Here is a 27,998-nt window from a genome sequence, read left to right as displayed (position 1 = left end):
TTATCTAACTAATGTTGCTGTTTATATCATGCTACTATGAACTTCACTGGGGGAAAGAGTCCCACATTTTGTCCTCTTGAGAGGAGAAACAGATCAGAATGATCCTTTCCTTACAGAAAAAATATTGTTTCTTCTTGCAACATTTTAATAAGAACTTGTAAGATTAGTCTCAAACAATCATACACTGGTGCTTATGGTTAGGCACGTAAATCCATATTTATTCAGTCTTTTTGGCAAGATTTTTTTAAAAGCAACTAATGATGCAATGTGGCTCCATTTCTGGGTGCCCAACTTGAGAGACCTTTCAAGGGCCTGATTTTCAGAAAGTCATCAGGGTTTATCCTCTGAGAATTAGCTGCTTTATGTTATTTTAGGTCAGGCAACAAAAACTTGAGGTACTCGTATTGCTTTTGGAAAAAGCTCATCCTTTATGTCATGTCACAGGGTAGGGTAATGAAATAACTAACTATGACTGTAACAAAGCACAATAATAACAGCTAGATCTGGTATTGCACCTTTCATCTATAGATCTCCGAGTACAATACATATGAGGAAATTGGGAACCACATCAGTGAGTGCTTCTCACCTGTGTGCAGCTCCCAACTGATTTATTTTTTTGTGGATCCAGCCCCCGACCCAAAAAAGGTTCCTCCTACTGCATTATAGGGTTGATCATTGGATTGGGTTCAGTAAGTGGGAAGGTGCACGTTGGAGTTAAAATGCTACTACATGATGATATCATACTAACCTTTGTCATTATGGATATATAAGACCTCAATTGTTGAGTGCAACTGTCTGGACCAAAAGCTAAAAGGTACCAATCTAGGTTTATTTCTAGTTCTGCCACACAGCAGGAAAGTATATATGAACTGCCTGGAGGAGGGCAATTCTGCTTAATCACTGGGACTCTGCTGGTGTAGGTTGCCTGTGAAACGAGCTGAATCAAAATTCTAGGGTGCCCTGGCCAGATTCTTTCTGTTTTGTGCTGACCACTTTCTGGACTGGGTCACTAGGCTCCAGGCCTCATGTACAGTTTGAACTCCCCTGTGGAGAGCTGCCCATCATAAGTGGAACACAGCCTGGAGGGAGCTCAGCTGAAGCTGAAGGTAGACTGCAGTTGTAAGTCCTAAATACTACCCTAGATCTAAAGGTACAACCAGTAAGCCACCTTCTGTGATCCATGGTCATGCCTGGCCCCAGGATGGTCATCTTTAAAATCTTTGCAAACTGTTATTAAGGGTGCATCTACACAGCACCCTTAGCTCAAAATAAGATACACAATTTGTGCCAAGCAAATTGCATATCTTATTTTGATTCTATTTCAGAATAGGCTATTTTGAAATTTGGCAGGTCTACACAGCGTCAAATTTCAAAATAACACACTATTTTGAAACATCCCTTATCCCTCATGGAACAAGGTTATGGGGATGCCGAAATAGCGCGTTCGCTATATTTCACAATAGCGGACATGTTCAGAAGATGCAGGGTAGCTATTTTGGGATACCACTGGTATCTCAAAATAGCCTTGCAGTGTAGAGGTACTCTAAGTGTAGTAACTGAGGGGGATGAGTGTTCATAAATGGGGCTACTGGTCTTTTACATGTGTATTATAATTCTGAGTTTGATTCTGAGCTCCTTGTGGTGGGAGCTTGTCCTAGGATGGGCTTGTAAAGCACAGTTGCTTTTGTTACACTGTGTTAAAAGTAAACAATAATACTTCTGTGTCATTATCCCTGTGCTTAAAATGTATTCCTCCCTTTCCTCCCTACCCTAGGTATACATGGGCTTTGAGGTGGTAAATCTTTCCCTCCTTGCACCTGATTAGCATTTCCACTTGTTTTACACAACAGGATCAAAGCTTCTGGCCTGAAGTTGCGGTTCTGCACCAATGAAACCCAGGCCACTCGAGACAAGTTTGTGAAGAAGCTCCAGCGGTTGGGGTTCAACATTTTGGTGAATGAAGTCACTGCCCCGGCACCAGCAGCCTGTCGCATCCTGAAGGAGCGAAACTTGCGGCCACACCTCCTCATACACGACGGTGGGATTTTGAGGCTAATACAGATTAGCAGCTCAGTATGCGGTAGATTGACAGCCAGTTTGGGTCAGGAGAGATGTCACTTTTACTGAGAAAATTGCAAGGATAAGAACGCCTGGTTGATGTTTTCCTGTCAGGAAAAGCTCTTTAATTCCATTTTCTCCAGCAATGTAGCTGTAAATGTCAGTGATGGGGCCAGATTCAGTTTTCATTTGCCCTGATGCCACCCAGTAGAGCTGTAAGTAGGTGGAATAACTTAGTCGCAGCAGAAAAGCACAGCTATCAAGGCTTTTTCTGTAAGGAACAATGTTTATAACAAGCAATAAAAGGGAGAGCACACAGGCAAATAGAGTAAACAAAAACCTCAGCATCCTGGGTTTGCAGTCTTATCTTCCTAATGGTAGTCTCCCCCTGCTGTGTCCCAAGCAGCCTTTATCTGTGCAAAGGAGAGGGAGGCTGAGCTTCATGTCCCTTCTTCCTCAGGGATTGGGCATTGTGATGTCTTGGCACCTTGTCATGTTGAAATGGTCCCAACTGATCTGCTGGAAGATGGTGAAATTGCATACCGAGGGTGTCTCTGCAGTTCCATTGTGCTGGGGACCTCCTGATCACAAAAAACTGAATTTTGCTCTTGTAGTGTATTATGGGCAAATTCTTTGCTTGCATAGATACATCTAGATACATGTATGCCTGGGCTACCCGGACTTTGTGTACAGGTGCCCACAGATAAGAAGGCACAGTGTGCCAATTTACTCTTCCCCTGAAATAACTGTGCAGGCAGTGAAGTAGGGAATGATGGATCCTTGGCTTTGACTCCCCAAAATTCCACCAATGCCATCACCATACGTACTGGGGTGTCTCAATTTGCTCCTGATGTGGGCCAACCAAAGTTTACTACCCAGTGCCTTCTGGGGCTACTCCTGGTTGGGGCAATATATGCACCATCTTGCTCAGGGAGAAGCCAGAAGACACACTATAGCTCTGGTTTTGCAGAACAGCCGCCTAAATTGGCCCAACGTCTGAATTAGGCTGTCACTGGTGAGCTCATGTTGTGTTATTCTGACACAAAAGAGAGAGATCAGTTTATCAGGACTGCAAAAGCTAGCCCTTTCCAGGAAAGGTGGGGAATAAAATCACAGGACCTTGTAAAATTAAAATGCAAGAGTTTTTGGACTTGGCCTACTCTTTTTTTTTTTTTTTTGTAAAATATGACTAGAATGAATGAATGATGTATCATTTATTAAAACAATATGCTCAGTTTCTGTGGGTGCATAAATCAACAAGGTGACATTGTTTAAGAGAGAGCAGATTCTTCAGCATGTGAAAATCATCTGATGGGATGTATTGGTTATCAATGGAGACTGACTAGAAGCTGGAATCTATGGAGGGTCTTCTAGAGGGAAATGGAAAAAGCAGAATTTCACTCTACCTCCCAAACAGAAGAAAGAACATAACTTAGGAAAACTCCTTTATCAAAATGCTCATCATTGGAGTCCTGTCCTATGCTCTAACTCTGCAATCATGCTGTCCTCTCTTAGAAAGGGGACAGTGGGTTACCATATCCTTATGGTTTCTGAAAAGGATACTCTCAGGGCCTGGTGTGGGAGATCTATTTGACTTCCTTCCTCAGACTCTAGATTGTGGAAAAGGAGGGTGCGATGGGACAAAAAGCATCTCATTTCATTCAACAGTAACCTTTCAGTCAATTAAAGAGAGTTATAAACAGGATCCTAGGGAAACAGAATCTCTCTAGTCCTTCTCAATAAGACATAGGGTTTGATTCAAAGCATAGTGAAATCAGTGAGAGTATTTTTGTTAACATCATGGGCTTTGGATGAGGTCCAGAATCCTCAAGGGAGATGGTAGGCAGTATTTAAGGAAGGGAAGATGTGGAAAGACCCTCAGGGAAATCATAGGATGCAATGGAAATTCCAGGGAAGAGAAAAGGAAGGACACCAGAAAGGTTATTAGGCTGCTAAGTCAGTTTATCTTGACGGTCCCATTTGGAAGGTGTTATTTTGGGGAATGCAGGACTGTGCTGTGTTTTGTTTTACCAATTCAAACTCCTTTCCAAAATGTAACTAAAACGCTGATCTTTAGCTGTGTGTCTGAGTCATTCTAAGAAACTGTTGCATGCCTGCTCTCTCCTATACATGCATCCCTTTATCGAAAAACCAAAGTGCTTGTATATTGTTACATTTTGGGAATCTATAGTACTTCAGTTCTAGGAAGAAATACATCATTGGAGCCTAGAAACTGAGACCTTGCAAGTGGGAAATCATTGTTGTGATACAGGAAAGCTGTTTTTTGCCTTCTTTATGCCTTTGTAATATTGAGGTTTTCTCTACATCAGTGTGAAATTTTGCTAACCTTCTCCCCATGTGCTGTGGGGTTGTTGTGCTCCTTTTGTGCCCCTTCCTGCCTGCGCCCCATTGTGGAGGGAAGGTGCATGAGCTGTAGAATCCACTGCAACTGGTAACCCAAAAGGGATGTGTCAGCCAATGGTCAAGGCAGTGTGTGGAATGTGTGTGTGTGCATGTGTGTTATACACCCGAATCTTCAACTGCTAGAACTCAAGGTTCCTTTGCAGCGGGAGGCCTAGGGAAGGCCGACGGGCGCCCCAAAGTTTTACGTCCATGTCTTTAGCTGCTAGGACCGGGGTCCCTCCGCAGCGGGCAGCCTATGGAAGGCTGACAGGTGCCCCACGGATCTGTCCCCTGTAGGCAACGCGATCCAAATGCCCAGCTCTGCCTGCGTCTGCTCCCTATGACCAGCTGGAGTTCTTTTAAATTGTGTTTGGTTCTGTTACAGCAACTGAAGGAGTCAGGTTAAAGCTTAACCAGTTACAGGTTTATTAAAGAAGCTTATAAATCATATGGTTACAATGGCTATTGCTCTATTTCTTAACTGCTAGCAAATATAGATCTTAAAAATGGTTACAAAGAAAATAAAGATAGAAAATAGAAATAATGGTACCAAGTGACAGCTTATTCTTTAAAGAGCTCTAAGTCTATGTGTACACTTAAGACAAAGAACACATCCAGGTATAATTTTTACCCCCTTCTGTGCCTCTCGACTCCAACATATCAGGCCAGGGCCAGTCCCTCAATTCCTAGGAAAGACGAATACGAGGTGGGCGTCCCCGTGGAACCTCGGGAGGCCAATCACCTAACCCGACCAGCAGATAGATGGTAGATTGTCGCTCAGAGTAAGTGTGCTGCTTATACCCATAGGGGCCCGTATCCTCTTTCTTATCTAAGATGCCAAATTGGGTTGGTCCGTCTTTGTGACGCCAGTTCTTACAAGCAAGTTTCAACTTAATTTACACTTGCAAGAGAGATAACTAAATTGTGACTACTGGATATTCTTTACTGGGCGGGAGATTCCTCCCCCCGGACGAGTGTGTGTTCGTATCAATATAGGTGCCAGCCAAGGCAGTTCTCGCAGCCTCGAGGTCAACAATTGGCGTATCTCTGTTTACAGCCATCCAGGGTCACTGTGAGCTAGCATATCCGGGCCTTCTGTCAAGGCTTCAAAGACTATGCTGATTTTACTGCTCTGTGTGTGTCCTGTATGCTCCAGGCAAGCAAGATGGATGTTACAGGTGGGGGTTCCTGTCTGGCTACAGGATGGCATGTATATATTAACCTGTATTTCATATTTCTGCCTGTCTAGCAATGAATAGAGGAAGGACACAAAACTAGAAGAAAAGTAGCAATCTCCATTGTTTCTTACACAAGATGTGTGATTTGGTTTGGTTTGGTATTTTTCTCTTTAGAGCTGGTCCCCGAATTTGATCAGGTTGATAAAGCAAACCCAAACTGTGTGGTAATTGGAGATGCAGCAGACAATTTCTCCTACAAAAATCTCAATGAAGCTTTCAGAGTTCTGATTGGCCTGGAGAATCCCATTCTCATATCCCTGGGAAGAGGGTGAGTATAGCACTGTTAGTTATTACGCATAGACGTGTATATTTTGCTAGCATTCCTGGTCTGTTTGTACATACCTGTCACTGGACCTCATGAATCCCATTACTCTTCTGCTGACTCTGTGACTGAGCTTTTCAAAGCCAACTGGGGGAAGTAGCTACACAATTCATGGGTGTAAGGAACTGGGGCATAGATGGTCTGGCCTGATGGTCGCACATGGGTTGGACTGCATGTTGGGTATGGTAACTGCTGAGCAGAAGTTGGAAGAATGGCAGGAACCTGGTTCAGTAATCAAGAGTCAAGCTCAGAGACTGGTTTTTAGATGTAGTGCCAGGCTGTAGTCAGGAGGCAAGAGTCAGGGTCAGAGTGAGGTAAGGATCAGAGACCAAAGATCAGGACACAAGGTGAAATCTGGAGTTACAACTGAATTGCTCTCCTACCTCTGTGTGATTGCTTAGACAGCTTCTTGAGGTAATCCCAGGTGTTTAATAGGGCACCTGGCCAATTTGAGAGTTCCACAGTACTGTCATTTTGGCTTCCTTGAATACCCGTGGGCACGTATTCTTCACTATACTCCTTGGTGGCACTGTGGCAGCATCCCCCATCCCAGGTTCTGCATATCTGAGTTCTAGTCCATGGACATGAATCCCCTTCTTTGGGGTGCCAGACTTGGTTTATCAAAGTGGCCTTGATGAAACCTTTTTTACCAGGTCAGGAGCATGGCCCTGGGCAGCAAGTTCCCAAGAGCATTTTTCAGGGGCCATAGCCCTCCCAATCAATTAGGTAATGCAGTCTCCCCCTGTGCAGTTTAGTGTCAAGGGTATTATGATATCCGTTCCTCATGCCCTTGGACCTGGACTGGCAGGGGCAGCTGATGGGAGCAATCTGTAAGGCTTCAGGAAGGATAGATGGAAAACAGGATGTAAGGTATTGAGGGAGCTGTAATTTGAAGGGGAAGAGGTTGATTTGCTGACCGATACGGACGAGTCCAAGGAACTGGTAGTCTAGTTTGAGGGATGGCCTGTCAAACAGAAGTGTTTTTCTGCAAGCCAGGCATTTGACCCACCATGAGAGCTGAGCTTTCCTGGTGTCAGTGATCTGTGTACTGCGTCTAGTCCCTTTTCACATGCATGAGCGCCTTATGCATGCATGAGTGCCTTATGCATATGAAGCCACTATAGACTAAGTTTGGGGAGGATCATCAGTTGGTTCTGAAAGTTGGTAACAAGGTTCCTTATGTCCAAGTGAACAGCAAGTCAACTTTTCACTTTGAGGTTTATAATACTGATCACACCAGAAATCTACTACCTGTAATATGTATTTAAAGGCCATGCTCATATAAACGTCGGCGGATACGTATGGAAACAGTTTGTCCAATTAGGGCTTAAAAGTTGTGATGATGATGCCGGATTTTATCATGTGGGTTGATGGGCCTTTTGTTGACTGCAGTAGCATTCAACTGACAAGTGCTATTTGTACTACCATACAGACAAAGATTTTGTATATATGCACCTCTTCGGAGTGTTGGCAGGTTCAGGGCCTATTCAAATTTACAACACAAATAGATGTCCGTTAATGTTGCAAAAGCAGTATTATGGTGGACATATATTCTGAACCAAGTGATGGAGATGAAAATTCCATTGGCAGGTTCCTGCAAAGCAAGCAGTATGTTTTTACAAGTTCATTAGCTCGGAGCTAAGCTGAAGACTGTAAGGCAAGGGGGCACTTGTCTGACAGGATGGCTGTGAAATCTGATTCAATTGGTGCCCAAAGATATTAGTTATCTACAGACCATCAATTACCAGTGCATGCTTTGGTTCTGAGCAGTTTGAACATCCCTCTACAAATTACGCAGGCGATTCAAATTCTTATGCAACTCTCACATATGTTGTGCATCTGTGTAATTCTGTTGATAGAGTTACTCCCAGTTGACACCCGCATGAAACAGAAATTACACCCACTGTCTGTGTGCTTAAAACGGAAAGAGAACTAGGTGGCAACATTCAGCTTTAAGATCATTCGAATAGTGTAACAAGGAAATCATCAGGCTTATTACAATTTACACAAGCTGAGAATAGAGCCCAGACCTACTCTAAGTGAAATTAATGGGAGTTTTGCCATTGGTTTTGACAGGAAGGAGAACTGTCCCAGAAGAAGAGATGAATGTTCAATCGTGAATTGTCATGAAAAAGATCATGAAATGACATTTTTGCTTTTCCACTTTTTACAAGATACTATATTTAATATAGATTGAAACTCTCTTAACCAGGATTCTGTGGTCTAGCAACCAGACCACGGGTGTTCCAGGGCCAGAGAATCCCAGTGGAGGGATAGTGCCAGGGCTGCAGGAGCCCCACGTGTGGCAGTGGGGCATCCCAGAAGGGATTCAGGAGCCCCATGCGCAGCAGCAGGAGCTCAGTGTGCAGAGGTGGTGGGGCTGCCCAGAGCGGTACTGAGAGTCTGGTGCGCGAAGGCAATGGGGCTTCTGGGTGCTGCAGCAGGAGCCTGGTGTGCGCATGGGTGGTGGAGTTGCTTGGCCCCTCAGCAGGAGCCCGGGGAGCAGAGGCAGCAGGGTTGCCCAGCGCAGCAGCAGGAGCTGGGAGTGACAGCAGGAGCCCGGTGCACAGAGATGGCAGAGCTGCCCAGTAGGGCAGCAGGGGCTGACAGGGCAGTAGAGCCAGATGGGAGGGCTGTGATTGGGCTAGGGCTGGAGGCTGGTGAGCAGAAATGAGTACCTCTGGTCTGGCAAAATCTACATATAACTTTAGCCTGAAAAAACAAAATTTCAGACCCACTGCTGAGTAGAAAAAAAATCCCAGATGAACTTCATGAGCCACAAAGACAAATCTAATGACCACATTTAAAAAAATAACTGGTTTGTAAGTTATTTTTAAAAGTCTTTACTTGATTTTACATTTGTACATGACTTAATTTTTCTTTTTTGCAGAATAGGCAAATTGCAAGCCATCATGGTGCCTCTACACAGCAGGGCTTAACTCAAAATAAGCTATGCAAATTGAGCTACACCAAAATAAGTGATGTGTAGATGCTCCCTATTTCAAAATAGAGCACTCTTCCTCCAACTTCCCTTGTTCCTAGTACAATGAGGGTTACAGGAGTCAGAGTAAGAAGTCCTCCAGCTTGACAATATTTTGACACTATTTTGAAATAATTGCCTGCTGTGTAGACATGGACTAAATTATTTTGGAATAGCGCTAATTATTTTGAAATAGTGTTGCAGTGTAGACATACCCTAAGTATGAGTTGCCAGTATTTATAGGAAGACAAATCAAAGAACAGTGTTCAGTTTTGCCCTCAGCATGGTCAAGTTACCCCAGAGCTTTTAAGCTTATTCGGTACATTTATATTTTTTCTTATTACAATGGTAATTCACATTAGCACAGATCTTTAAAGTTTTCCTGATCAGACTGCAGACAGGTCCCTATATGACAGAAAAAATGTATGATGAGCCGTCAGATAAGATTTTATGCGTTATCCTTCTGCCATTTTCGATTATTCAGCACAGCGTCTCTTTAAAATGGCCACTTGACCTTTGCTAGAACAGCCATTAACCTTCTATAGTCTAGCGTAAACAGCTTAATTTTCTGACAGTGGCATGACAGAAGAAATTACAAAGCCAATTCCCACTCTCAGCCCAAAACAGATGCTAAATGTAAATCACTCCATTTTCAGGAGGAGGGCATTCTGCTTCAGTGACTGTCTGTGACACACTTGCTTTCTAGAGAATGAACCAAAACTTTAGAAGAAATAAGTCAAGTTGCTTCAAGATATTCTGTATTTTTGTTTAATTACTCTAATTCCATATGTGAAGAGTTAGGGCAGTTCATTGAAGCTTTTTACATGGCACTTCAGATCTCTGACCCTATTCCTGACATCCTTTGTGAGTGTATCTCTCGTACAACCTCTCTTTCCAAGGTCTTCAGACCCATCTAGCAGGCTATCTAGCTTAACAGTTTCTATAGCATCCCTTTCTGTAGGCTCCAAATGAAATTTGAGCTCACAGAATTTGAACATAAGATGTATTTAAAAAGAATCTTTAATTAAAAAAATTGATCAGCTTGTTCCTAACTTGAGACAACACAAATAAATAAATGCACATGGGATTCAAAGGCTTAGCACTTTTCATGTCACAGATCTATAATGTAGGGTGATTCCATTTTACATTTAGAAGAACAGCGTTATTTACAATCAGCTGACTACACTATGTACAAAAGTGATGACATTGCTGGTTCTCAATCTTTTTATTTATTTTTCTGTGTATTCTTCTAAGTGAAAAGTTGTAGGGACTTTTCACCCGTATTGAAGAATCCACAGAGAAAATGTGTCAAGAGATATCAACACAACAGATTTAACTTTTCCTGAGCGGCCTCTAAGCTGTACTCCTGCAGGTCAATAATCCACACACTAAGATGGTTTTTCCATTTCCATTATGGTCTATTGAGCCTTTGAGATAAGAAGTTGTCACTACAGCTTCTGGGGCCAAGAATGAACATTAAAAATAAACAAAAAACCCCATCACCACCAACAAAAGCCCTATATTGCACAGCAGACAAAAGGCTCCTTGAGAGCCAGTGGTATTTATCTCTATTTTAGTTTTGCATTAATAATCTGCTCTTTAATTACTCAAAAATAACTATGACTAAATTAGCTTTACAAAAAGCTGTGAACTCCCCAGTAGGACTTCTCCAGCTTGAAGAAAACAGGCTGCCGTATATAAGCCCAAGTACTGTGTCCCAGCTGCTGGAACGGATGGTGCTTCTCCTGTCCAGTCAACACAGTGGATGATTCTATGTGTGTGTATTAAAAAGATCATTCATAACACTTAGGCAGACACCAAGATTTTCAGAGCCACAAGTGATTTTGAGCTCTCAGTGTGAAACACCTGATGATTCAGAGGATAAGTGCTCTGCAGTTTTTGAAAATGAAATCCCTTTAAAACATCCCAATTTAGACACCTAAAACAACTTTGAGGAACTTGGCCATGAATATCAGTCTAAAGTAGGGTTGCCAGGTGTCCGTTTTCGCCTGGACTGTCTGTTATTTGGGTCCCCCCGTCCGGTAAAAAAACCCAGAAAATACTGGACATGTGAAATGTCCAGTTTTTCCTGTTTCCCTTGGATGGAAGCCCAGCAGGGACAATTTTCCCCTGCTGCATCTGGTGGGGTAGGGGAGTGAGGAGCATGGGGACATTTAAAGGCAAGCGCCTTTTTTTTTTTTTAAACAACTTTGGTCTCCCCCTTTTTTTCCTCAACAGAATTTGTTCCCGGTGTTTTGTGGGTTTTTTTTTGGGGGGGGAGGGAAAGGCGGGTTCAGTATTTGTTGTTAAACCATCTGGCAACCATAGTCTATAGTGTTCTCTCCAGATTGCTTCTGGAGTTCCCTCTTAGAACTTCTCAGCTTCTACCCTTTGTTCACAGGACCACTCAAGAATAAAATCCACATACCCTTTCTTATATCCAAGGTGGGCTTAACGGACTCAGTGAGGTTCTCCCTGCAATATTCATTTAAACTTTATGGAAAACTCACAGAAAATGGGGGTGGGGAAAGGTTGTATCGCGAATGCCACTATTGGGCTCTGAGTCTGATTGAGGCCACTGGCTGCTACCGCAATAAAAACAATAATGACAAACTAATATTTGTTAATAGATACATGGCAAATGAATCATTAATATGTTATGTGATCTTTCTCCTTGTATTATTTATGTCTAAGTGTCTTGTGTCTTATACAATATAGTCTCAATATTGTGCAGCTCTTGCCCAAATTAACAGCAAAATTGGTTGATATCATTGAGAGAAGGTGTAGGGCCTGTGTCTTAAAAACTGCAGCCAGGTAGCACCAAAGAATGATGCTAAGCCTGACATAAGCTGGTGTAACTTCACTGAAGTCAGTGCTAATAATTCGGCAAGTAACCTCTTCGTGGACAGATGAACTTCTAAGAGGAAGAAGTCAAGAAAAGAAGCGGGGTGGGAGTGGGGGGAAAGGGCTGTTACACGGGTTGTATTATTTTGAACCAAGCCCTAAGCCAGGTTACGCCAGAACTAATGTCCCTGTTTTCTTCATGTGAGAGCAATGAGTTAGTGATTAGTAATTAGGGAGGAGTAATGCAGCTGTCATCCTCTGTGAGAAACACTAATATGCAGCAGTCGTAACAGTACAAGAAGCAGTATGGGGCCAGATTCAACCCTGGCATTGGATTGTTGAACTTCACTGGAGACTGGAATTGTGCTATATGTGGCAGGTTTGAATGTGGTCTTGGGATCCAATTAGTCTGCCAATAGCAATGCACCACACTCGTGGACGGACTTACCCTACAATTGAGTGTAAATTAAGGGCTGCAGAATGGCTGATTACTTGTATTCTGGGCCTAGCCATACACACAGAATTATAGGCACATAATTAATAAAAATAAAGGGTTTTTTTATGTTCAATTGCCAATATATTTATCATTTCCATTTCTAGACGCTATTATAAAGAAACTGATGGTCTAAAACTTGATGTTGGAGTGTATATGAAGGCATTAGAGGTATTTTATAGCTTGCATTATATTCATTTGCTCTACACCTTGCTCAGAATAACTGATATAAATATGTGCTATCTTCTGTAATTCTTCTTGCTCATTTTGGGAGAGGAAATGGCTATAAATTAATTGCATTACTGTGCATAGGAATGGATGAACTCATTCTGTGTGGCTCTGACCCATAGAATCATAGAACACTAGAAATGGAAGGGACCTCGAGAGGTCATCGAGTCCAGTCCCCTGTGCTCATGGTAGGACCCAGTACCGCCTAGACCATCCCTGATAGATGTCTATCTTATCTGCTCTTAAATATCTCCAGAGATGGAGATTCCACAACCTTCCTAGGCAACTTATTCCAGTGTTTAACCACCCTGACAGTTAGGATGATTTTCCTAATGTCCAACCTAAATCTCCCTTGCTGCAGTTTAAGCCCATTGCTTCTTGTCCTATCCTCAGAGATTAAAGAGAACAGGTTTTTCTCCCTCCTCCTTGTGACACCCTTTTAGAGACCTGAAAACTGCTATCATGTCCCCTCTCAGTATTCTCCTTTCCAAACTAAACAAGCCCAATTCTTTCAGTCTTCCTTCATAGGTCATGTTCTTTAGACCTTTAATCATTCTTGTTGCTCTTCTCTGGACCTTCCCCAATTTCTCCACATCTTTCTTGAAATGTGGTGCCCAGAACTGGACACAGTACTCCAATTGAGACCTAATCAGTGCAGAGTAGAGTGGAAGAATGACTTCTCATATCTTGTTCACCACTCTCCTGTTAATGCATTCCAGAATCATGTTTGCTTTTTTTGCAACAGCATCACACTCATATTTAGCTTGTGGTAAATATGGGGACCCCTACATCTCTTTCTGCAGTACTCCTTCCTAGATAGTCGCTTCCCATTCTGTATGTGTGTGATCGTTCCTTCCTAAATGGAGTACTTTGCATTTGTCCTCATTAAATTTCATCCTATTTACCTCAGACCATTTCTCCAGTTTGTCCAGATCATTTTGAATTATGATCCCAACTTCCAAAGCAGTTGCAACCCCTCCCCGTTTCATATAATCTGCAAACTTAATAAGTGTACTTTTTATGCCGGTATCTAAAGATCTGATAAAGATATTGAACAGAACTGGTTTCAAAACAGACCCCTGCAGAACCCCACTTGTTACGCCCTTCCAGCAGGATTGTGTACCATTAATAACTACTCTCTTGAGAACAGTTTTCCAACCAGTTATGCACTCACCTTACAGTAGCCCAATCTAAGTTGTATTTGCCTAGTTTATTGATAAGAAGATCATGTGAGACTGTATCAAATGTGACTGTATCAAATGTATCAGATACCTCCTCTATCAGCTCCTTGAGTATTCTGAGATGCATTTCATCAGGCCCTGGTGACTTGCAGACATCTAACTTTTCTAAGTGGTTTTTAACTTGTTCTTTTTTCATTTTATTTTCTAAACCAATCCCCTTCCCACTAGCATTCACTGTTAGACATTCCTTCATCATCAGACTTCTTGGTGAAGACTGAAACAAAGAAGTCATTAAGCACCTCTGCCATTTCCAAGTTTCCTGTTACTGTTTCTCCCTCCTCACTGAGCAGTAGGCCTGTCCTGTCCTTGGTCTTCCTCTTGCTTCTAATATATTTATAGGGCTTCTTCTTGTTACCCTTTATGTCTGTAGCTAATTTGAGCTCGTTTTGTGCCTTTGCCTTTCTAATCTTGCCCCTGCATAGTTGTATTGTTTGCTTATACAGGCAGTCCCCGGGTTACGTACAAGATAGGGACTGTAGGTTTGTTCTTAAGTTGAATCTGTATGTAAGTCGGAACTGGCGTCCAGATTCAGCCGCTGCTGAAACTGACCGCCAGTTCTGACTTACATACAGAATCAACTTAAGAACCCCAGGTGTCCCCAAGTCAGCTGCTGCTGAAACTGACCAGCAGCTGATTCCAGGAAGCCCGGGGCAGAGCAACTCTGCCTCGGGCTTCCTGTAGTCAGCGCTGGTCAGTTTCAGCAGCAGCTGACTTGGGGACACCTGGGGCAGAGCAGCTGGGGTGCTGCTGGGTTGCTCCAGTAGCGCCGCTCCTCCTTAAGAGAGAACAATCAACACTCCTGTTACCCAAAATCTCTGTTAGTTTCCTTCATCTACTAATCCATATGTTATGTAAAAGAATCAGTTAGTAATCACATATTGTTTCATACAAGCTATAGAAGTTGTGAAGTTGAGCAAATCCTTTTCTAATCTGTATAATATTATTTCTGTCCTCCTCAGTATGCCTGTGACATTCAAGCTGAGGTGGTTGGAAAGCCAGCAAAAATGTTTTTCCAGTCAGCCTTGGCAGAAATGGAAGTTGAGCCACAGCAGGTAAGATTCCCTGTGCAACATTCATTAGATGTGCTGTGCAGTTATTGTCACCTGAACAAAAAAAAGTATGTTTCCAGGGCACCATTTGGCAATTTTTTCTCAGTCAAAACTTTCATAGAATCCAGTGGAAGGATTGATGGACTATGGATTTCAGGGTTGGGCCCACACTGACAAATGAAAAGTGCTTTGTTCAATGGTCATTCTAAAACGTTACATTATATTTACCTGATACATGTAAAATATATGACATCTTATAACGGATCTCACAAAAAATCTTTAAAATAACAACATCGAGAAAAAAATTCTGGCCCAACACATTGATCTAATTAGAAGAATCGGATCTCGTCTACTAGTGCAAATGTAGTGCAACTTGCTGTATATTTTCTCCCATACATGTTCTTCTCAGTCACTGAGTTGAGGTACTGTAATGCAGGAAATCCACTCCTGAAATATGCCACATCATTTTATCAATATTTTTCCTCTTATGATTATTTGTGCCCTTCCATTATTTCCCTCTTCTTATCACTCTGTATCATGTCCTGTACCATACACTTTTCCCCTCCCTAATTATCACTCCATTCTCCTCTTCCTTTTATTTTTATCTTGATTTTAGTAAGGCTTTTAACATAGTCCCACATGACATTCTCTTATGCTTATTAAAGAAATGTGATGTACATGAAATTACTATAAGGTAGGTGCACTTCTGAGGCTATGTCTAGACTAGGTGGTTTTCCCGGGATACCAGAAAAACTCTGCTGCGTCCAGGGAACATGTCTGCTCTTCCGCTTTTTTTTTTTGGTAAAAGAGCAGACATGGTCTTTCAGAAGCCCTGTCTTCTTCCTCCCACAAGGAAGAAGGGCTCTTCCAAAAGAGGATTTTTTCCTGAAATTTGGCCCAGTGTGGATGGGCCAAATTTCAGAAAAACCTCTTCCAAAAGAACTATAGGAAAAAGGTACGCAAATTGTGGAGTGCATTTTGCATACCTTTTTCTGTTAAATCATAGCCTGGATGAAAGACCTTATTGAAAGAGTAATTACCCCTGGTGTATTGTCAGATTGGTATGGTGTATCTAGTGGGGTCCTGCAGGGATCAGGCCTGGTCCAGTACTGTTCAATATTTTCATTAATGAGTCCGATAGTAATGAGGAGACTATCCGTATAAAATCTGCAGATGACACAAAGGTCAGAGAGATTCCAGGCATTCTGAAGGACAGGATTAGATTTTAAAATGACCTTGACAAATTGGAAAATTGGTCTGAATTCAACATGATGACATTCAATAAAAGGAAAGTACAGAGTACTTCACTTATGAAGGAAAAATCAAATTCACAACTATAAAACGATCAATAATTGGCTAGGTCAGGGGTGGCCAACTCACAGCTCAGAAAAAAACTGCGGCTCCCGCACCTGCAGCTCGTGGCTCTGAAAGGGGCAGCGTGTTTCTGTCTGCACGGGATGCAGGTGCAGACTTCAAAATAGCTGCCTTAAAAGGGAAATGCCTGCTCTGTTCTAAAAAGGGCTGTAGCCTTTTTATTTATTTATTATTTATTTATTTTTGCTTGCCCAAATTCGGCAGCTGGGGTTGTGTGTTTTTGTTTTTGTTTTTTGGCTCAACAACTTTTTTCCCCTTGGCTCTTTGTGCTGTATCTACCACTATTTTGACTCTTTGTCTATAACGGGTTGGCCACCCTGGGTTAGGTGGTAATACTAATGAAAAGGATCTGTGGTTTATAGTGGATCACAAATAGAATATCAGTCAACAATATGATGCAGTTCAGATAAAGCCTAATACTATTTTAAGGCGTATTAACAGGTTTGTTGTATGTAAGACACAGAAAGTAACTGTCCTAGTCTACTAGGCGCTGGGGAGGTCTCTGCTGGAATACTCTGTCCAATTCTGGGCACCACACTTTAGGAAAGATGTGGACAAATGAAGAAAGTCTTTTTGTGGAGACTCTACTTTTGTTCTTTTTTATGTTGTTTCCTTTAACTTAAGTGATAGTTCTTCCTCCTGAAATACTCCAAGATGGTGAAGAAGAGGAAAAGAGGGTGTGGTAAACCTGAAGAAAGTGAATAAAGAAGAGTTATTTTCTCCTTCCCATAAGAACTAGGCGTCAGCAAATGAAAGTAATAGGCATCAGTTTAAAACAAACAAAAATAAGTATTTCTTCATGCAGCTCACAGTCAGCCTGTGGAGCTCCTTGCCAGAGAATGTTGTGAAGGCCAAAACTTTAACAGAGTTCAAAAAAGAGTTAGATAAATGCATGGAGAATAGGTTCCTCAATGGCTATTAGCTAGGATGGGCAGAGATGGTGTCCCTAGCCTGTTTTCCAGAAGCTGGGAATGGGCAATAGGAGTTGAATTATTTAATGATTACTGTTCTGTTTATTCCCTGTGGGGCACCTGTCATCGGCTGCTGTCAGAAGACAGATTATTGGGCTAGATTGAGGGGGAGCAAATTCCATCCCATGGGCCAGATCTGGTCCGCAGGGTTAGTGCCTGGCAGGCCCCCATCTCCATGTTTACCTGTGCCTCTTCAGATATCGGAGGATCAAAGCTCTCATTGGCTGTGAATCACTATTTACAGCCAATGGAAGCAACGGCATCCCGGTCCGCGACACTTTCCGCCACTTGCATTGGCCGCGAACAGCAGTTTGCAGCCACCCAGAGCTACAATCCTCCAATACCTGTGGAGCAGCAGGTAAACCTAGCTGCAGAGGCCCTCCAGGGACTAACTCTGTGGTCTGCTGGTTTTTTATTGCCCATCCCTGGGTTAGATAGACCTTTGGTTTGACCCAGTGTGGTTGTTCTTACATTAAATGCTTCAGTCTCTTGAAGTCATGCTAAGTAGAAGAGTTACACTGTCCTTCATCTTTTTCTTGCTTCTAATGTATTTCAAGAACCAGTTTTTATTGTGTCTCATTGTGCCTTGCTAGGTGTACTTCATTTTTTGCCTTAGCCTTTCAAATTTTGTACTCTTCTTTTTCAGTTCCCTTCCACTCCAGGTTCACAACCAATTCCTCCCTGTTGGTCAGAATCAAGTCTGAAATGACTGTTCTCTTCATTATTTCCTCCAGATTATGTAGCAAAAAGATATTCCCCCCCAATACATTCCAATAATTTATTGGAAATGTTGAGATTTGTTATAGTACTTTTCCAACAGATATCTGGATAGTTGAAGCCCCTCGTTACTACCATGTCTTATGTTTTGGCTACTTCTATTATTTGTTCTAGAAATGCCTCATTCACTTCTTCCTGATTTGGTGGTCTGGAGTAGTCTCCTGCCATGAAGTCACACCTTTCATTTTTTTCCCGGAGACTTTCAACAGGTCTGTCTCTCACCTCCTTCTAGACTTCAGAACATGTGTATAAATCTTAATGTATAATGGAACAGTCCCCTTTTTTAAATCTTGCCCATCCATCCTGAATAAGCAATACTCTTCTGTACCAGTATTCCAGCTAGAAGTCTTATTCCACCATAATGCCAATTAAGTCATAATTTAATTTATGGGCTATAACTTCCAGTTCTGCCTCATACTCCTTGCCTTTGTGTATAGATATCTAAGATGTTGAGCAGATTTCTCCCTTTATATGCCTCTTGTTGCTCCCAGGACCCTATAGTAATCTTCCTCATTTCCCCCTCAACCTTCTGCTAAGTTTATCTTTTATAATACTTACCGGCAGGCTTTTGTTACGTGTTCCCTTTGCCCCTGGTTTAAAGCCTTTCTCACTATGTTGGTGAGTTGGTGGGCAAAGATGCTCTTCCTCTTTTTGTTCAGGTGGACTCCATCTCTTCCCAGCAGAGCATCTTCCCAGAACAGCAGTGGTCGAGGAAGCCAAAGCCCTCACATTGACACTAGCCATGCATTCATCTCCAGCAGTTTGTGACCCTGCCTGGGCCCCTGCCTTCAACCAGGAGAATGGACAAGAGTATAATTGGTATACTTCCTGAGCAAATCAGCAGTGACTACCAAGGGGATTACCTGACAGTATCATTAGTGTTCATGTATCTGAGGAGCATGGGGTAGTGATCAGAGCGCCTTGGCAACCTTACCATAACATCTTGGATATGGGCCTCAGGCAGGCAACACATCTCCCTGGTCACCTGTTACATCAGCAGATCTATGCTGACAACCAGCACCCTACACGCCCTCATTGGGTGTGGTGGACAGTAACCTTCTGTCTGTCTTGGGAGTAGGTAGCTTCTTCTTAGTCACTGGGGTCTGCTCCTCAACTTTCTATTGCCAGTATAGTATACTAGTTCATCACCATCATAGAGAGTGGACTTCTGATGTCCAAGGTGGACAGCAGCCAGTCTCCTCCCCTTAAAACAGCCAGTTCCCTGTCTTCCTCTGGTGTTGCTGTAGACAAGTAACTTTCTCTGTCCCAGATGTTTACATATATGTTGTGTTAAAGAGGTCCTAAGATCCCTACACAGAAAAGGCATCTCTTCCTGCAGCTCTCTTAGCTGCTGCTTAAAGGAGACGAACAGCAGCACCTCTCATACATCATACCAGGTGATTCCCTCTGCCTGCCTGGCTTTCATCAGCAGGGGTGTGAAGGCTGCATTCATATCAAGTCAGGGCCATTGTGTCTAGAGAATGTTTTTATATATTCAGTACTTATGTATTATGTACTTTTACATTCAAGAAGTGTGTATATGTATTAAATAGCTGAGATAAATTATCATAGGACCATAGAGCTGGAAGATACCTTAGAAGGCCATCAAGTCCAGCCCCCTGCCCAAGGCAAGACCAATCCCAATTAAATCAACCTAGCCAGGGCTTTGTCAAGCCAACCCTTAAACACCTCTAGGGATGGAGACTCCACTACTTCCCTAGGTAACCCATTCCAGTGCTTCACTGCCCTCCTAGTGAAATAGTTTTTCCTAATATCCAATCTGGACCTCTCCCACCGCAACTTGAGACCATTGTTCCTTGTTCTGCCATCCATCACTACTGTGAACAGCCTTTCTCCAGCCTCTTTGGAACCTCCCTTCAGGAAGTTGAAGGCTACTATCAATCCACCCTCACTCTTCTCTTGTGCAGACTAAATAGACCCAACTCCCTCAGACTCTCCTCATAGGTCATATGCTCCAGCCCCCAATCATTTTGGTTGCCCTCGGCTGGACCCTCTCCAACGTATCCACATTCTTCCTGTAATTGAGGGCCCAGAAGTGGACACAATACTCTAGATGTGGCCTCACCAGAGCCAAGTAAAGAGGAATAATTACACCTCTGGATTGACTGGCAATGCTCCTCTTAATGCAACCTAATATGCCATTAGCCGCCTTGGCTACAAGGGCACACTGTTGACTCATGTCCAACTTCTCATCCACTGTAATCCCGAGATCCTTTTCTACAGAACTGCTACTTAGCCTTTCAGTCCCCAGCCTGTAACAATGCTTGGGATTCTTCCATCCCAAGTGCAGGACTCTACACGTGTCCTTGTTGAACCTCATCAGATTTCTTGTGGCCCAATCCTCCAATTCGTCTAAATCACTCTGGACTCTATCCCTGTCCTCCAACGTATCTACCTCTCCCCCTAGCTTAGTGTCATCCGCAAACTTGCTGAGGGTGCAATCCATCCCCTCATCCAGGTAATTAATAAAGATGTTGAACAAAACAGGTCCTAGAACCGAACCTTGGGGCACTCTGCTAGAAACCGACTGCCATCCTGACATCGAGCCATTGATCACTACCCGCTAGGCCCAACCTTCCAGCCAACTTTCTATCCATCTTACCATCCATTTATCCAATCCACATTCCCTTAACTTTCTGGCAAGAATATTGTAGGAGACCATATCAAAAGCCTTGCTAAAATCAAGGTATATCACATCCACTGGCTTCCCCATATCCACAGAGCCAGTTATCTCATCATAGAAGCTAATCAGATTGGTCAGGCACGACTTGCCCTTCATGAATCCATGCTGACTATTCTTGATCACCTCCCCCTCTTCTAAGTGCTTCAAAATGGATTCCTTGAGGATCCCCTCCATGATTTTTCCAGGGACTGAGATAAGACTGACCGGCCTATAGTTGCCTGGATCGTCCTTCTTCCCTTTCTTAAAGATGGGCACTACATTTGCCTTTTTTCCAATCATCTGGGATCTCTCCTGATTTTCACGACTTTTCAAAGATAATGGCCAAAGGCTCCTCAATGACATTTGCCAACTCCCTCAGTACCCTCGGATGTATTAAGTCCGGACCCATGGATTTGTGTAAGTTTAGCTTTTCTAAATAGTTCCTAACCTGTTCTTTCCCCACCAAGGGCTGTCCACCTTCGTCCCATATTGTGTCAGCGCATTAGTCTGGGAGCTGACCTTATCCGTGAATACAGAGGCAAAGAAAGCATTAAATACTTCAGCTTTCCCCACATCATCTGTCACTAGGTTACCGCCCTCATTCAGTAAGGGCCCCAGACCCTCTGTGATCACCTTCTTCTTGCTAACATGCCTGTAGAAACCTTTCTTGTTATCCGTCACATCCCTTATATTATAGGCAAAACTGGTAGTGCCACCTATAGTGAAAATTGACACTTTTCACTGCAGAAAAGTAGTATGTATGCAGAAAAATAGATTGTACCCTAATGTATACACACAAAGGGGTGAAATCAAAATTATTTGGGTAGCATTTCCTAACTTGACTTTGCAAGTGTAAAAGTGTGTGTGTGTGTGTGTGTGTGTGTGTGTGTGTGTGTGTGTGTGTACATATAAAATACATTGTTCACAATACAATTGGCTCCTTAATGATCTGTTTTGTTTTTTCTCTCCTTCCTAAATGTGCTATATGTCTATATTTATGACAGCAAAACAAGCAGCAGTTTAATTACTTCTCTCATTATTAAATACTCAATAATAATTTATTCCATTTCTGAAATCCATTTAAGTCAAATCAGCAGTGCCACACAATCATTAAATCATTTTAGATTAATTGTGTTTTATAAAACATATTACAATTTTCTGTTACCTTATTTTAAATGAAAAAATATCTTTTTTTATAATGCTGTCTCACTACAGTAATGCTAAATTGTGGCAAAGTTTAAAATTCTCTGGCTGCTTTAATCAATAAAGTTATCTCCAGTCATTTCCCTTGATAACTGCTTCTGACTTGAGACCCTGACTGCCTTCTTCGGCTGAGATGTTTTCAACCAGCATTTGGAATAGAAGGAACTCCCTAAAGTCCCATTTTAATTTTAATCTTTCCTCAGTGGCCTAGAAATAACAGATTGCTGGTATTACTTTAATAGATTGGAAATGTAAATTTTTAAGAGGTAGTCATACCCTTCTTTACAAGTCAGTGGAATGACAAAGAATAACGCATCTAAAAGTTTATTGAAATACGTAATTCAAATGCTTTAAGGCTGATGTAATTATGGATGATTTTGACAGCTTGATAATAAAACCTAAATAATGTTAAGGGTCCAGCAGTATTATATAATCACAAAAGGTTCTGGCTAGTGCAAATAATCTTGTTTTAATGGGAGTTATGGCAAGTCATACCGGAATGCATAAACTACAGGTTGTTAACAAATTCCTTGTTCTGTTACCTGCAAATCTAGGAATGATGCATAAAACCCAGGGAGTAGCAGAAAGTGCTTACATCTGTATTGGTACTTTCCATATTCATTTGGGAATAGATAACCCCACTAGAAAGTTGACTAGATTTTTTTAATAGGAGTTAGGAGCTTAGCTTCTGTTGATAGATCAGTTCAGATCTGTTTGTTGGACCTTTGGAAAACTATCCCATTGCTTCAACATCTTACCCGCCTTATTCCAGGTCAGAATTCATATTTGATGCTCTTTGCATGTTTGGTTACTCAGCAAGAGGGTCCCAAATATATACATAATTTTAAAATGAATTAGAATCTCATAGCTTAGAGATGATTATCCATCTTAGGGGAAAGAGGAGAAAAAGTAAATACAAAGAAGTTTCTCTTATAAAGGATTTTGATACATTAGTTAAAATTTGTCATATAGACTTCTATTGCTGACTATCCCAATAGATTATGGCTATTAAGCCTATAGAAAAAAATCTGCTTATGCAAAAATACTTTTTTATTCTAGGAGGTTACATTGTATTAAAATTCTATTGAAATTGGCATAGATATTTTGGTGGCACCTTATCCATTTACTTTCTCCATTTCACCGCAAGTACATCATCTGAGATTGTCTTAAATGTATAAAAACACAAAGCTATTATTTTGCTTAGCAGAGATGCTTTGGCTGTCTCTTTCATATTCTTAATCTATAATTTCTTCTCCTTGAAAAGTGTGTATGTGTGCATACATGTGCCCATGTACAAGGTTGGGGATCCTGGTGAACTCCACTATTCACAGAACAGGTACAGCAGCATGAAGCTTCCACACACTGCCCTACCAATGTAGCACTTAGAAAAAAAGAACTAGCAGAATCTTGTTCGGGGAATAAGGCAATATGCTGCATTTTTTGTGAATGCAGAATTCATTTACTCTCCCTAGTTAATAAAATTATCCACCAAACATACACGCGCGCACACATAGAGTTCTACAGATGGGATATAATTATCAGCCTCAGTTGCTCATGTTAGTCCATTGTCCACATGGTCTAGACACAAGGAGGGGAGCCAGGTCATGCAGGCGCACAATGATGCTTTTGGAGGATGACTGTAGAACTGAAAGATCCAATTCTGTAGTTTTGTATCCATCTTTTGATATGTTTTAGTCCATCAGTACTGTCCTGTCTCACTACCCCAAGGCACTATATGACCATGTGTCATCAGTTAATGGCAGATGCAACTTTGATCTTTTTTCTGATGTGGCTTTTGTGTTTCTCTTTTTTGAGTGGATTCTTTTGCAGGGCTTGCCCGCATTGTTCTTTGGCCATCAAGGTGGTACTGGCAGCTAGTCATGAAATGGGGCTGGCTTCAGGACTGATCCAATCTCTCTCTCTCTCTCTCTCTCTCTCTCTCTCTTTCTCACACACACTTTTAAATGAGATTACATACACACACCCCTAACTTTCAACAGAGTTAAGGTGGTACAAACTTTAAAATGGGGTTTCAGTTACAATATGGGGTCACTTTAGTTACAGTATATTAAAATGAGATATAACAACAGATTCTACAAAGGCAGTTCTTAACAGACTACTAACAAATTAATCCAAAAGTGGTTAACACTGTTTCATCCACCAAATCCCATTAATAAAATGTGGGCCTCAATTCATGAGGTTACATAATGTCACATTGGTAGATATAATTCATTAAAAGGGCAATTTCATTCTTCAGCCCTACACCAATGCTTACTAGCATGGACTATGTTTGCGGGTGAGAAGATGGGTTGGTTCACATGACCATTCTGTCTTTGTTCTCTGTGTTCAGACTGCCAACAAGATCACCAGTTGTAGTGGTGATATCTGTGATATGCCTAATGGCCACTAAAAAAACAGTAAGTAGTCCTGTAACAGTTTACGTCCACACTAGGAAATTATTTTGGAATAACTTATTTTGAAATAATAACTCCCAAAATAACTATTTCAAAATAGTGTGTCCACACTACAAGGAAGCCTTGAAATTAGTCCAAGGTGGCCTCCCTTCATGTAGACATGCTACCTTGCCTTAGAGCCCCAGAAAGCACAGGGGAGTAATTACTTCGAATGACTCTGGGGAGTAGTTATTTCAAAATAGCAGCAGTGGAGTATCTCAAAATAAGCATTATTCCTTGTGGAAAGTAGGATTTGTTATTTCAAAATAACCAGCCCCTTATTTTGAAATAATGGGCTTGGTAGTGCGGACGTTCTGCTTGTTATGTGAAATAAGGGGAATTAGACTAGGGCTGTAGAGACCAAAACTGTAGACCAGGGCTTAGAGATTAACAAAAATATATATGTAGCATCATGAGCTTTCATGGGCAAAGCCCACTCATCTGAAGAAGTGGGTTGTGCCCAGGAAATCTCATGATACTACATATATTTTTGTTAATATCTAGGGGTATGTCTACACTACAAAGTTAATTCGAACTAACAGAATAACAGGCAAACCGCTAGTTCGAACTTAATTCGAACTAGCGGAGCACTTAATTCGAACTAGGTTAACCTCATTCTACGAGGACTAACGCCTAGTTCAAATTAAGTAGTTCGAATTAAGGGCTGTGTAGCCACTTAATTTGAACTAGTGGGAGGCTAGCCCTTCCCAGCTTGCCCTGGTGGCCACTCTGGGCACCACCAGGGAAACTCGTCTGCCCCCCTCCCGGCCCCGGAGCCCTTAAATGGGCTTGGTCTGGCTACGGTGCCTGTGCCAGGTGCAAGCCTGCCAGCACCCAGCCAGCAGACCCTGCACCTGGCATGGCACGAACCAGCCACCCGCTGCCACACAGCCTTCTGCCTCTTCCTGGGACCAGGCTGGTGGCTCCCGGGAGCCTGCTCAGGTCCGCAAGAGGCGGGCGCCCACCAGGTCTAGTGCGAAGATCGTGGACCTCATCCAAGACCTCCGCACTAGGCACAGGAAAGTGGCCGTCTAGGGCAGGATAGCTACCAGCCTGACCAGCCAGGATCAGGTTTGCATGAAAATCAGGGTGGTCTTCACCGCCTCCTGCAGCAAGGAGTTCCACAGGTTGACTATTTGCTTTGTGAAGAAGAACTTTCTGTTATTAGTCTGAAGCCTGCTACCCATTCATTTCGTTTGGTGTCCTCTGGCCCTTCTATTATGGGAACTAATAAAGAACTTTTCTTTATGCACCCTCTCCACCCCATTCATGCTTTTATAGACCTCTATCATATCCCCCTTCCATCTCCTCTTTTCTAAGAGTCTCTTTAGCCTCTCTTCATATGGGATCTGTTCCAAACCCCTGATCATTTTAGTTGCCCTCCCCTCTCCCACCCTCTCTCTTCCCCTCTCCCACCTCCTTTTCTCAGTCTCCCCGAGTTTTGTTCAATAAAGAGTTTCTATTTTTGAACATGTGTCCTTTATTTTGTACATCAGGAAGGGGGGCTAGGGAGAGGTAAGTGGAAGGAGGTGAGGGAGGAATGGGGTATGAGCCCCCGATGGGGAGGACTGGGGTGGCTCTGCGGGCTCCTCGGGGTGGAAGCTCTCCTGCAGCCCCCCGATTGGGCCCCCCCCCAGATGGCAGCCTGCGGCAAGTGCAGCCGGGCTGATGGCCGAGTCCTGTGCTATGCTGAGTATGGGCCTTCAGGGCACTCCAAGCCAGGACTGCTTTGCTGTCCCACATCAAGTTAGACAAGCGAGCGGGGAACCCCTGAGAACTGTCTGTCCGGGGTGGGGGTCAGGTCCGTTTAAGCACAGCCCTCGCCTAGCCTGAGGCAGCAGCTCCATGCTCTAAGTCCTAATCTGATGCCCTGCCGGCACTGCTTCCAGCCATCCTTAACCTCGGTTCAGGGGCCACTCAATGTGGACATGCTAGTTCGAAATAGCAAAACGCTAATTCGAACTAGTTTTTAGGTCTAGATGCACTAGTTCCAATTAGCTTAGTTCGAATTAACTAACTCGAATTAAGTTAGTTCGAATTATTGCTGTAGTGTAGACATACCCTGCGGTGCTACAGGATGATTCATTTTTTTTTAAAGTTACAGCCTAACACGGCTACCACTCTGTGTCCATTAGGGAATACTTTGTGGCTGCTGGATGTCATTGAAGCGTCATTTCACCAATCTCCCTGAACCATCCAGCACCCCCTTAAAGTGTAATTTTAGAGAATTTGCTTTCTTTCCAGAAATATATAAAAACTTTCTTTCACTGCTTGCATTTTAGATGTAGAATAATATATATTAGAACTACTTCCAATTTTGTATGCAGCTGGTTAACACCGTCAGTATGTTCTGACTGCCTTAGTATATTTTGTCTTTTTTTTGTAAAAATTTAGTTGATTTAAAAAAAAAATAACTTCCACATGCTAATCAAACAGATTAATCACCTGTATTCCCTCTGCAAAATGTGATCACAGATAGGGATCTTTTAATTCTTACTTTCAGTAGGTGTGTGACCTTTCAGTTCTCTCTCTCCCTCTCTTTCTCTTGCCATATTACAGTCAGAGAGGAAGTTAAACCTAGGTTTGACAGGTAGAGTTTTTTTATTTCCCTTGACAGTGCACCTCTTGACCTCTATCTTCTTGCCAATGATTTTTTAAAATCCTAAATGATTTGGGAATAATTGCTCCTCCTTTAGTGATTATTGCCCTTCACCGATAGTAAATCTATGAAATCCCCAGAGGTTGGAGTACATTTTTGTATGCGTATGCCACAAGCTGGCCTGGATAAGCATCAGTGCTCATATGCAGCTGCACTTTCTGAGCTGACTGTCTTCTTGCATGAAAACTTGCCTGTGTAGAACGTAATACACCACTGGTAAGCAGCCTTCTAAGCTATTCACAACAAGTGCTCAGATCCCTCAGAAACCCATCTCCAAGGAAATCTCTTTTTAGGGTTTTAAAACTGGGGTTTTAAAGACCCATTTCTTTAAGAGTTCGTGTCCTCTTAGGGTATGTCTACACTGCAATTAAACACCCGCGGGTGGCCTGTGCCAACTGAATGAGGCTCATGTTGCCTGAACAAGGGAGCTGCTTATTTGCAATGCAGAAGTTCAGGGTTGAGGGGAAGCCCAGGCTCCATGAGTGGCAGGTATAAGGTATCATAGGCCGGGGGAGGCTGTGACTTCCCAAAGAGCCAGGCATGGCCCTGCCCATGCTCTGCCCCAGACACCTTTCCAGCTTCCCACTCATTGTGGCTCCACTAGTCTGTAGGTTTGAGGGGTGCTGCAGCTTCATCACCTGCCCTCCTGGCATTCCAGGGTGAGGGGGATAGCAGCTGTAGTGGGGTGGCCTCTGGATTCCAGGGGGGTGAGGTGCACAAGAGGTAGGGCCTTGGGCAGAAGAGGCAGGTCTAGAGGCTAGTCTCCCCAGCTAGCAGTTCATGCACTGCCCATGTCCCCGTGATGTCGGAGGGCCCCAGGGCTAGGGTAGCACTCCAGGCGCACCACAATGTCTACCCCACAATTAAACAACCCCATAGCCTGCCTAATGGCCATATAGACATACCCTTACAGTCCCCAAAGCCAAGGCCACGTAGGCCCTTGCTCTTATGAAAGCGAGCTCTGAACTGATTCGGAGGATGGTCAGGCCAGCCATCAGGACCTGCTGACATGCAGGAGACAA

At 42.8% G+C, this 27,998-nt stretch overlaps 1 protein-coding gene across 4 annotated transcripts in view; it reads left to right on the top strand.

Moving 5' to 3' along the window:
• LHPP (phospholysine phosphohistidine inorganic pyrophosphate phosphatase) overlaps window positions 1–27,998 on the top strand; it is a 178,059-nt gene that overhangs the window by 29,118 nt on the left and 120,943 nt on the right. For all 4 annotated transcript variants that reach the window (XR_012905670.2, XR_012905669.2, XM_075935301.2 and 1 more), the window contains exons 2-5: window positions 1,851–2,038; window positions 5,814–5,967; window positions 12,446–12,509; window positions 14,767–14,859. Coding sequence is in view for 2 of the 4 variants with exons in the window: in XM_075935301.2 (XP_075791416.2) it covers window positions 1,851–2,038; window positions 5,814–5,967; window positions 12,446–12,509; window positions 14,767–14,859 (499 nt within the window). In the remaining 2 variants the exon portion in view is untranslated. The remainder of the gene's footprint in view (window positions 1–1,850; window positions 2,039–5,813; window positions 5,968–12,445; window positions 12,510–14,766; window positions 14,860–27,998) is intronic.

This window comes from Pelodiscus sinensis, chromosome 8 (genome assembly GCF_052426305.1).
Source record: "Pelodiscus sinensis isolate ZL-2025 chromosome 8, ASM5242630v1, whole genome shotgun sequence".
NCBI lineage: Eukaryota > Metazoa > Chordata > Testudines > Trionychidae > Pelodiscus > Pelodiscus sinensis.
The sequence above is the reverse complement of the archived record's forward strand: the minus strand, read 5'-3'. Positions and strand labels throughout refer to the sequence as shown.